General features: G+C 33.3%; 1 protein-coding gene across 1 annotated transcript in view; it reads left to right on the top strand.

Moving 5' to 3' along the window:
* LOC107720300 (uncharacterized) overlaps positions 1-11,275 on the top strand; it is a 120,377-nt gene that overhangs the window by 13,223 nt on the left and 95,879 nt on the right. The window contains exons 3-4 of the mRNA XM_016527984.1: positions 4,978-5,042; positions 6,999-7,071. Of these exons, the coding sequence (XP_016383470.1) occupies positions 4,978-5,042; positions 6,999-7,071 (138 nt within the window). The remainder of the gene's footprint in view (positions 1-4,977; positions 5,043-6,998; positions 7,072-11,275) is intronic.

The raw sequence follows: 11,275 nt of genomic DNA, 5'->3' as shown, positions 1-11,275 counted from the left end.
ATTGTGACAAATCATGACCAAATCTAAACCATTATGAAGCATTTTGAGTCTGATGTGAAAAATGCAACTGAACACACTTTGAAGTCTCTTCTGCTCACCAAGGTTGCATTTATTTGTTAAAAAATACAGTAAAAACCGTAATATTGTGAAATATTTTTAAGATTTTCTTTTTGAACATTTTAAACTACTTTACAGTATTTCTGTGAGAAAAGCTTCAGTGCCACATGATCCTTCAGAAATCTTTTTAATATACTTATTTGCTGCTCAAGAAATATTTATTATTATTATCAATGTTATTCTTATTAGTAGTAGTAGTAGTAGTAATATTATTATTATTATTATTATTAGTAGTAGTAGTAGTAGTAGTAGCAGCAATGATAATATATTATTATTATTATTAGTAGTAATAATAATAATAATAAATTATTCTTATGATTATTATTATTATTACTAAATATAATTAAACATTTTATAATTAAAAATATTATTAATAATAATAATTTTAGCCCATTTATTTCTGTAATTAGATTCTGTAAGTAGAATAATGTGCACTGATGAATCGTTCACATCAGTTTTGTCTTCCTGTTGATTTTAAAGTGTGACCCTTTGCGTTTCATGCAGATTCGGCGTGTGTTTTATAGTCTGGACTTTCTCATTGCAGTAATTCAGAGCTCAGAATATTCACTAATGTCTGTCCCTCGTATCAAACTTCACGTCTGTTTCTCCGTCTCCCCGCTGTCTGAAAATAGCCCAGGTCCAACTCAACCCCACCCTATCACTATAAACGCCTCTGAGCCTGGAAAACTCCACCGCACACACACACACTCCAAATACAGCTCAAAGTGGAAAAATCCTGGATAAAGTGTTAAGGAACGGTCCGGAGAAGGACTAAAAGGTTTCTAAGGCCGAAATTAGATACACAGGAAATATTCACATTTTCCAGTTTATACTGTTGCTAAACAGGCTTTTTTCTCATTGGGTGTCTTTAAAGTGACCCACAATATTTAGATGCTTTCCTTGTGCTGTGATCTCACGCGAAAGCCACCCAACGCTGAAGTCATTGATGAAAATCACAGATCCTGCTCAAACTGTCAGGGCTTTCACTGGTCGGTAGTCAAAATCTAGATGAATCTATACAGATTTCTCATGAGTGAGCCTCAGTATATGTCTGGATTGCATTTCACCCTGAAAACATATCTTAGCATAAACAAAATTAGGCCTACATTTCAGACCATTAAGGTTTTTTTACAATGTGACAAATTATCCGCCAAATTCTCATTACTGTAATGCAAAAACAATAAAAGGCGTAATTCATTTCTGCATGATGAATATAATTATTTAATATTATTATTTTAATTATTTAAAATATTTATTATTATTATTATTATTATCAATAATAGTTTGTATTTTATTATTTAAAAATAAATTGTATTTTGCATTAACAAAATTAGGCCTATTTTTTTAACCACTTTTCCTCCAAATTCTCATTACTGAACTGCAAAACAAAATGAAGTAATTAGTTAACACGTTGACTGTAAATATTTTAATAATAATAATCATACAGTTATAATAACAGTTCTTATTAATTCAAAAGAAGAAAAAGCATGACATTTTATTTTGCATTACACAATTACTGAATTAGTTTTTTTTTGTGCCAAGACTTTTTGCAATGTGACAAATTTTCTGCCAAATTCGTATTACTGTAATGCAAAAATAATATATTATTTGAATTAATTTTAATTATTTACTCATGATGACTAATTAAAAATATATATTTTATATTTTAATTATTATTTTATTTTATAATTTTGTAATTATATTTTAATAATTAAATAGTTTTTTCCCCCCATTTATGATGTGTTGGTATTTTATTAAATGATTATATTATTTATTAAATATATACTAATTTTTTTAGTGTTCTGAGGAATAAGACTTAGGTTAGCTTGAGTCAGTGGTCTGGACAGGTTTATTATTTTTTGTTCTGTATTAGTTTCCAGGATACGCGGATGTTTTCTCTCAGTGTTGTGATGTCAGATCCCAGGTGAGGCGCTCAGACTGCGTGACTGTGTTTAAGGACAGCACGATACAGTCTAGAAACTTCCTCCATCCTCAGTTTCTCCTTTCCTCTCCCTGTGTGGACCTTACACTCGTCTCCTCAGCCCACGAGAGCGTCTGAAATATAAACAGCATTTGCTGTTCTGCAGTTTATCTTGGGCTTAAAACTGCCTCATTGACTTGATTCAGTGCTTTGGTTCGGATAACAGTAGTTGCTGATTGAACGTGGATAAAGCCGCCCTCTTTATCTTCCTAAGCAAGACATATGCTAGCGTTGTGAAATGAAAATATTATCCTTAAACCCTGCCCACATTAGCGAAGGCAGTGTGTGTGTGAGTACATGCAACAAAGAAAGCACAAAATGTTTTCATATAAAACACATCGTACTTTGGTTACAACCCTAATTAGATTTCACCAGCCGTCTGCTGAATCAATTCACAATCATAATTGTGTCGGTTAACCATGTAACAATAACTTTGGGGATTTTGTGATGTTTAAAATTTAGAATCATTACATGTAAACCTGATGCCACCATGAAGTGAGTAAAACCGAATAGTTGTTGTTTTAGTCACCAAGCATCACAAACCTCTTTTTTGTTTTTTTTTAGATACAAGGTTTAGTGATTTGTAGATGTCTAGACCACTAAAGAAAAAATATTGTAATTAATAATAATTATTAATAATATATGTATCTGTTTTTATAATATTGATATTAATATTATAATATCATATTAATATAAATGATATTAAAATTTAATATTAAATATTAAATAAAAACCATAGTATATTATCAATATTATAAAATTTTTGTGATATTTAATTAATTAATTTATTAACGTTATCTAGTATAATTTTTTTAATTTGTCTTATTTAAAAAAAAAAAATGTATGTATGCAAATTGTATAATATCCAAGGTACACATTTCTAGTAATTGTGCAGTTAATTCTCATCTTGTATTTTCAGAAAGTTTTGGAATATTTGTCCTCTCCCCAAATTTGTCACTACCGAAACACAGTAATAATAATTTAATTTGAAGGGTAATATTGACCTATTAAGATTTTGCTTACATCTACATTGTAAATATATATATTTTTGCTATTTTATAAAAAAAAATGTCAGAGGTAAATCAATAACAATTACATTTTTAACAGTATTTCAAGTGTAATTTATGTGATTTGTTGTGTTTTGAATCCAGTTTTCCTTTGTAAAAGGCAAAAAGTTGATCATACTGATTTCAAAGTTAAGGATTCATTAGTTTGAATATACATTGAACCAAAAACTATCATAACATCCTAGCTGATATTCACTATACTTTATTTTTGACAAAATATCCCATGTTTTGGTAGTGACAGCACATTTTCGGTAGTGACAGTAATGCTTTGATAGCGACCACATCACATTACAGAATTTTAACTTGCATACTAAAACACTACTAAAACATACTAAAATACAAAAAAAAATTGCATAACTGTACTAAAATTTAGTTTATTTCCCCCAAATATGAGAATTATGTGTTCCTTTTTGTTACTAATGAAACAATGATGACATGTTTCGGTAGTGACAATACTATGGGATAACTCCCAAAAAAAAAAACCAAAGATGTCACTACCGAAACTCCACCAAATGTTTCGGTAGTGACAATTTTAGATATTTTTGAACTTCGCTCAAAGATGCTAAACAGCACATGGTTAGCTAGCATAGTTCTGAACAGTGGTATACATATACAAACTAAATGTTATGGAATAACTCCGAAAAGGTGTGCTTAATTGCAGAAAAAAGGTGTTCGGAATACACACATTTTTCAGATTTTGAACACATTTACCTCAAAATGATGAGTCATATCTACTCACACCTTGTAGCTATGAGAGAGGGGAGGTCACAGGAATATTTCCTGATCATAAATTTAGGGGTTTAGTAAAAATCAGTCTCGGCCAATGGACTAAAACCAAGCGGCAGCCTTCGGTCTCTCTCGTGAAACCAACACGGAAGTGACTAAAACTGCAATTCATCGACTGGCCGCTAGAGGCTGGCTCCAAAAGGGAGTCAGTCCCATAGACTCCCCATGTTAAAATGCTCAAATTTACAGCAGAAAAAAATGTGTTTACAGCCTGTACAAAAAGTGGTTTTGGTCTATATAGCTAATTTTGCCCTTCATGACAACTGTGAGAGGGGTGCATTTTTTGATAACTCATCCGTTTAAATTATATTAAGGACAACTTTGCCCATTTTCGATTATCCGGGAGTGACGCGTGGTGACGCACTGCCAAGATGGTGACGGCCGGCCGGCTCCGCCCACTTTGAGCTTCAAAAACGCTCTTCAGAAACCTACGGGTGACGTCACGGACACTACGTCCATGTTTTTATACAGTCTATGACTAAAACATACACTGTTTCAGTAGTGACATGAAAAATGCGGCACACGTTTTTTTTTTTTTTTTTTTTACATAAAGTTTCATAATTAACAAAGAAAATATAAAATTTATATTTTTTGAACTTCGCTTTTTAAAAGAATCAAAAAGATACTTTTAAAAACAATGGTATTTAGATAATTTTTTAATTTATTAATATTATATATAAAATAATACATGTGTAAAATATACAATTTAGTTAACCATTACTGCATTACCTTCAACAGCAGCATTAATTTTACTCAATAAATACATTTAAACGTCTCCTAAAGCTGTCTAAATAGCATGTAATCAGTAGCTTGTGTCCTAGCTGATGTCAAGCAAAAGGGAAAGTCATTTCGGAGATGGAGCAACTTAATGCACTTTAACGAAATATTATGAAGACTTTTTTTTCCTGTAGAATAACGTGCATGTGATGAATCTTTCAAATTAAGACCAGGAATGTGTATTGAGAACGTAAACTGGCTGATGTTGATTTTTAAATATTATTTTTTCTTCAAACTCCTCCTAGCTAGTCGCGCTGGCTCTCTGTATGGTGCTGGTCGTCTGGCCCCGGGCCCCTGTGGACGAGATGTTTACTGTAAGCATCTCTGATCTCTGCACTGTATTTAAACACTGATTGTTTTCTGGAATCAGGACTGTCAAATCAATGTGTTTACATCGGTCACATTGCTCTCTCTGTTTCTAAGCAAATACGGGCAGCTGGTGAGATGGAAAGAGGCGGAGGAGGCCGTCAGCGCACCACAGGCGCGTAAACATCGCAACCCAACATCTCTATACAAACATTCAGCTTATTTTTGCAAAAGGATGATACCGCATGCCCGCTTAGATGTTAGAAAGAGAAAGGATGCGATTCTTATCGTGACGCTGAGCTCACTTCAGCTGGTCAAAGTCAAATGAAGAGGGACGATTCATTCAAATCCAGCAGCATGATTGTAGACCTTATTTTGGAGATATTGAGTAATATTAGCTTTTCTATAAAAGTTATCAAACTATAAAAGCTAGAAGATAAGCTAAATTGTAATGTACAGGACCCTGACCTTGTATCAATCTGAACAGGTTTATTTTGTAATAATGATTGGAATAATGATCAGAATTTAATATTCCAAAGAGATGCATGATAAATATACTGTACGTGATGTCAACATCCATATTCATATCCACTAATGTTGACGCTAGAAACGTATCAAGAGTATCAGTGTATTTGTATTGAAAAGAAAACATTGGGATGACCAAAAATTGTCCTCTACTGATTGCAATTCAGTTTTTTATTTTATTTAATTTTTTATAATTATATTTTATTTTTATTATTTTATTTATTATTTTTAAGGCTCTGTGTTGCAAATGGTCTTGCAAAATGCCCTGATCTCAGCTGAAATTCTGAACAAGTGTAATAAATTATTATTTTATTTTATTTTATTTTATTTTATTTTATTTTATTTTAGTTTAGTTTAGTTTAGTTTAGTTTAGTGTCCCGGTCTTAGCTCAAATTCTAAACAACTGGACTAAATTACAATTTTTAAATTTTATTTGTTATTTTATCTGATCTGAAATACTTTGTAACTAAACAAGTGGAATAAATTACAACACTGGAGTAAATGATGGTTTTTCCTCTGGGAGGCGTTTGGATTAAAATGCATTTAGGTGAAAGAAGTAGAAATACCAGGAACGCAATAAAAGCTAATTGAAGACGGTTACGGTTGAGATATCCAATAACCAGACGCACGGAGCCAGAGCTTGAGCGCTAGGTGATTCCATGAGCGCTTTATGTGTCTTTGAACCATATGAAGTAAATAAAAATGCAATTAGGCACTAGTATTTTCTCTTTTTTTGCCAGGGTTAAATATACTCATACTTAATGGCTAGTAAGTATAGTTTAACACTGTGTAGTTTAAAGAGGGGACTCAATAAGCCATATAAATAAAACCAGTGATGAAATCTCTTTTAGACATAACTTGTGGTTTTCGACCAGAATTATGTCACTTCTTAAAGAAAATGTCTTTTTTTCCCCCTAATGAAATGTGTAAATCATTTGTCATGGTTCTGTGTGAAATGCAGTTTGCTTGATGGAGCCTCTTCCATCGAAAGTGTTGAGCTCCTCGTGGAAGTTCCCATCTTCTGCTCTTTTAAAGGGAGAGTCTGTGGCTGTGCAGTGGTTTGTGCTACTATTGGATGAAACCGCTGTGTCGATATTAAGCACACTGCGATGTGGGAAGCTTTGGCAGCTGCAGTGTGGGAAAAACTGTGAATAAAAGCCTTCAGATTTTGTAAATAGCTCTTGCATTGGATACTCAAGCCCTCTATAATGAATGTCAGCTATTGCTGTGAATGGCTGATGCCTTTTTATTACCCAACCGAGGGCTTAACTGTGTGTTAATTGCCATTTTATGAACATTTGCTTGCTGTGATGGCATTAACAGAGAATCCATTTTAGATTATTTGTCTAAAGTAAAATAAGGGTTGTGGGATCGACATGGTGACTGTGAAACATGTTGGTCAGGAGCGTAAACACACTGCTTGTGTATTTGTTTCTCAGGTTAGCTCTCAGACCACTGCACGTGACCGCCGCCCTGGTGGAGGATGTAGTGCACACCCAGCTCATCAACCTCGTAAGTCAGAGAAAAAACATGTGCTTGTACAATGTTAGAGAGATTTTTGGGATGGCTTATAAATAGTAGGCAAAAATATTACTGATGTGAATTGTCACTGCTTAATAGCCTTGATTATGTCAGCAGAGACAGAGAAAGTTTTTTATTTAATTTTATTATTTTTATTTTTATTTTGATGAATTTGTGAAAAAAAAAATCTTTAAAATAATATAAAAATTGAGTACAATAAAACCATTAAAATTACCTTTAACATTATTGTCTAATATTAAAATGTATCTTATTTTATTTTAATGAATTTATGAAAAACAATATTTTTAGAATAATGTATTGTATGCTCTTTTAAAGAGAACAAATTGTGCACAATAAGGCCATTAAAGCAAATATAATTGTCAAATATTAATTTTACCCTGCAGCATTTTATTTTTTTGTTTTGTATTAGTTTTTTTTATTTTAAATTTATGAAAATATTTTTTTTTAGAAAAAGGTGGTGTACATTATTTTAAAGAAAAAAATTGTGCACTAACCAGTCTTTAAATTGAATATTTCTGTCAAATATATATTGTTTCCCTACTGCATTTTATTTTCATTTATTTTTTATTGTTTTGTTTTATTACATTTTTGTTTTATTTTAATCAATTAATGAAAACTTTTTTTTTTACATTAATGTAGTGAATTTTTAAGGGAAAAAAAAATATATATATATTGCAAAATCAGGTCATTAAAGTGGTGTTTAATATTACTGTCTAATATTAATTTTCCCTGCTGCATGACCTTGGTTATGTCAGCAGAAATTTTTTTAAGAGACAGGGGAAATGTTTTATTCATTATTTTCTTTTCTTTTTTTTTTGTTTATTTTTTACACTGTTTATGATTTTTTTTATTAATTTGATTAATATATAAAAAAATTTTTTTGCTGTATATAATGTGTTATTTAAAAAATGTGCACAATAAGACCATTAAAGTCTGCATTAAATCAAAATTTACAATATTTATTTTGTTAGTGCACATTGTTAGTCTTAAGGTGAACAATTAACCCGTGCAAGTTAAAAAATAGTTTGTCTTAGTAACCTAAATCAAAATCTGATCATCTGCTTCCGCTGTGGAATGGTGTTCCTTCTCTGATGATGTCAGCTTGACGGCTTGGGTGGGCCACGCCCCTCCAGAGAGGAGGAGCCCTAAAATAAAACCCCGCCCTCTATTCAGTATTCCGTTTCAGTTGGAAATACGTCACTACACTGAAATAAAGTCGGCAGCAACTTCCGGTTCATGCAGACTTTAAAGTGAAATTTTTTTTTTAAAGAAAGTGAATTTATTTAGAGTTTACATTCTTAATTTCAATATTAAGTATATAGTTGATCATAATAGCTCATGGCTGCATGTATTAATGGCAGTAATAATGATCCAGCAAAGATGATTTGGGTTCAAATGTATGCGCTGATAAGAGTTTAAAGGGATAGTTCACCCAAAAATGAAAATTCAGTCATTAATTACTCACCCTCATGTCGTGGAACATTCATCTTCGGAACACAAATTAAGATATTTTTGATGGAATCTGAGAGCTGTCTGACCCTGCATAGACAGCAATACAACTGAACTGAAATAGCAAGGAAATCGGTAAAATAATCCATGTGACATCAGTGGTTCAACCGCAATTATACGAAGCTACGAGAATACTTTTTGTGCGCGAAAGAAAAAACCCCCGACTTTTTTCAATAATTTGTCTCCTCCGCATCACCCTGTAGCGCACAAAAAGTATTCTCGTAGCTTCATAAAATTTATGGTTGAACCTTTCTGAAACGGATCGCATTGAGTCCGACCGCTGCAATGCGATATGAGGATTGTGCCGAGTTAAGTAAATAACTGCGCTTACGAAGCTAGTTGCTTTCACTGCTGGGATAAACAGCGTTCCTCCCCAGCTTACACCTTGTCATGCCGTTACCACAAGCAAAACACTGAGTGTACCGGAGCAGAATTCCCCTGAACGGAGCCCAGCAAATATCACCGGGAAGCGGCCTGCTCTTTACTGGCACGCTGACTGCAGATGTAATTGCTTTTGCTCAGAGGGCGCCTGGAGTTTGGAAACTGGCTGGGAGAATTATCTCTGAGAGGTCACAAAGCAAACTCTGACGCGCTGCGGTGGATTTAACCTTTCACCCTGTGGCTGCAAAAAGGAGTAAAGCAGCTCTTAACGTTCATTGTTTTAACCTTTAGCCTGGCGAATCTGAGAGCTCTTAAATCAGGCGAGCCGGCCGTCTGCATTTGTTTTGCACGCTCAGATTCGGTGTGGTATTTTTTTTGTTTCTCCTCTCAGAGCCAAACCCTCACGGTGGCTGAATCTGTCATATATAAGCAGAATATGCATGCGAACACAAGCCGAATCAAACTAAATATTTGCGTAGCGCTGGCTCGCTCTCGGCAACAAAAGATTTCAGACCCTGTTATTACCAGGACGTCAAAATCAAGCCGCTTTTCTTTGACATGGCTCTGGGGTCTTGCAGTTTGTGGAGCCACGTTTTATTGTGAAGATCAATGGGGTCTGTTTAAAGTTCTGACACCCCTCATCTGTTCCCCGGCCCGCGGAAGAAAGCAGCTGCACCCAGAGGAAACGTCCCACCACCAGATGATCAAGCTCTTGCTTTATGCATTTGTGTTCACTGTCATCTGCACGTCCTTATTTTGGATATATTTATATAAAATTAGATATTAATATTTTATATATAAAATAATAAATCAATATTTTATTTATATTATACTATATAGATTAAATAATAATTTTGTATTATTATCTGCCTGTCTTTGTCTAAATAATAGAGAAATTAAAATATAAAATATTTTATATAAAATAAACAAGAAAATAATAATAAATAATATAATATAAAAATGTATAATATATTTATTATAAATTAAATAAATAATACAAAATAATAATACAAAATATGAATAAAAAGAGGGTCCATTATCTACATTTGGCTCACTTCTATATACATGTGTGTATGTATATATATGTATATCAAGTAATTACTTATCAATTAATTAAATAATATTATAACATATAGTATAGAATGTGTATTAACAGGTAAAAAAAGGTAATAAAAGTTTATTAAGACCTGATTAACTTGGGGTCCATATTTCATATGCAAGGCACGACCAGCTGCCAATCAACATATTCTGGCTGTTACCTTTTACTGAAAAATATGGATGTTGGATTAGGTCTCTAATACAATCTTTCCATTTGATTAGTACTGTATTCTTCTAGCTGTAAGGCTAATATCATATTCTGATATTGCCATATTAAGGTGAGGGTTCAACTGGTGTCTGTAGTACTTCTGAAAAGAAGGTGAATATTGATTTCCAAAGCACATCTTTATTTTCTAACACTGGCTCCAGGCAGATTTATAGATGCATACGTTTCCAATCAGATCTGTGAAAGGCTGTGCGTATTATAAATCAAGTTATTAAAATCTATCGTGCCGTCATGTAAAACTAACATAACTGATGTGGATATATAATGGCATGACATACATTGTAATGCATGTAATTTACAGCACGTTTTCAGTGTAATAAACTCAAGAAAGCATTGTGTGATGTTTCAGATGGCCAGCCGTCGAGCTTTGAAGGACGTCTCCATGCATATCTGCCTTTCAGCACCTTGTAATTTCCTCGAAGTGGCCGATCTCCTTGTGTTTTTCTTTATTTGACGATTCCAGAATGACACAGTCTGTTTGGCATTACGGCAGTATTTTGGTGTTTATTTTCGCAGGGCTATAAATATCCCGCTCGTCTCAGCAGTGAGCACTAAACAGGGCATGATGGCGATAACCTTTCATTAATTTTGGGTTTCCTCCCTCGTGGATTTATTATTGTTCGGAGAGGCCAGGTGTAGTGGCGCTCGGACTGTAATTGTGAGCGAGCTTCTTAGACGAAGACCACAACGGTAATAAACCAAATTGCACAATAAATCCTTCCCAGATGGCCTGCAAAACATTTCACGCCGCTCTGTCAGTGTGTGTGTGTGTGTGTGTGGTGTGTGTGACAGAAGACATGGATGAAGTTACATTTTTACACCTCACATACTCTCTTGGGTGTCTGTCATTTAGTGCCTCGTGATTTATGGTGTCTCTGGTCAGTTTGCCATCTGAAACGTTATAGAAACTATTGTTTATTAGTGTATGTGCATGCATTATATATATATATATATATATAT

The sequence above is a fragment of the Sinocyclocheilus rhinocerous genome, unplaced genomic scaffold, assembly GCF_001515625.1.
Source record: "Sinocyclocheilus rhinocerous isolate Xijiao unplaced genomic scaffold, SAMN03320098_v1.1 scaffold3438, whole genome shotgun sequence".
In the NCBI taxonomy this organism is placed as follows: Eukaryota; Metazoa; Chordata; class Actinopteri; order Cypriniformes; family Cyprinidae; genus Sinocyclocheilus; species Sinocyclocheilus rhinocerous.
This window is presented reverse-complemented; position numbering and strand designations above follow the sequence as displayed.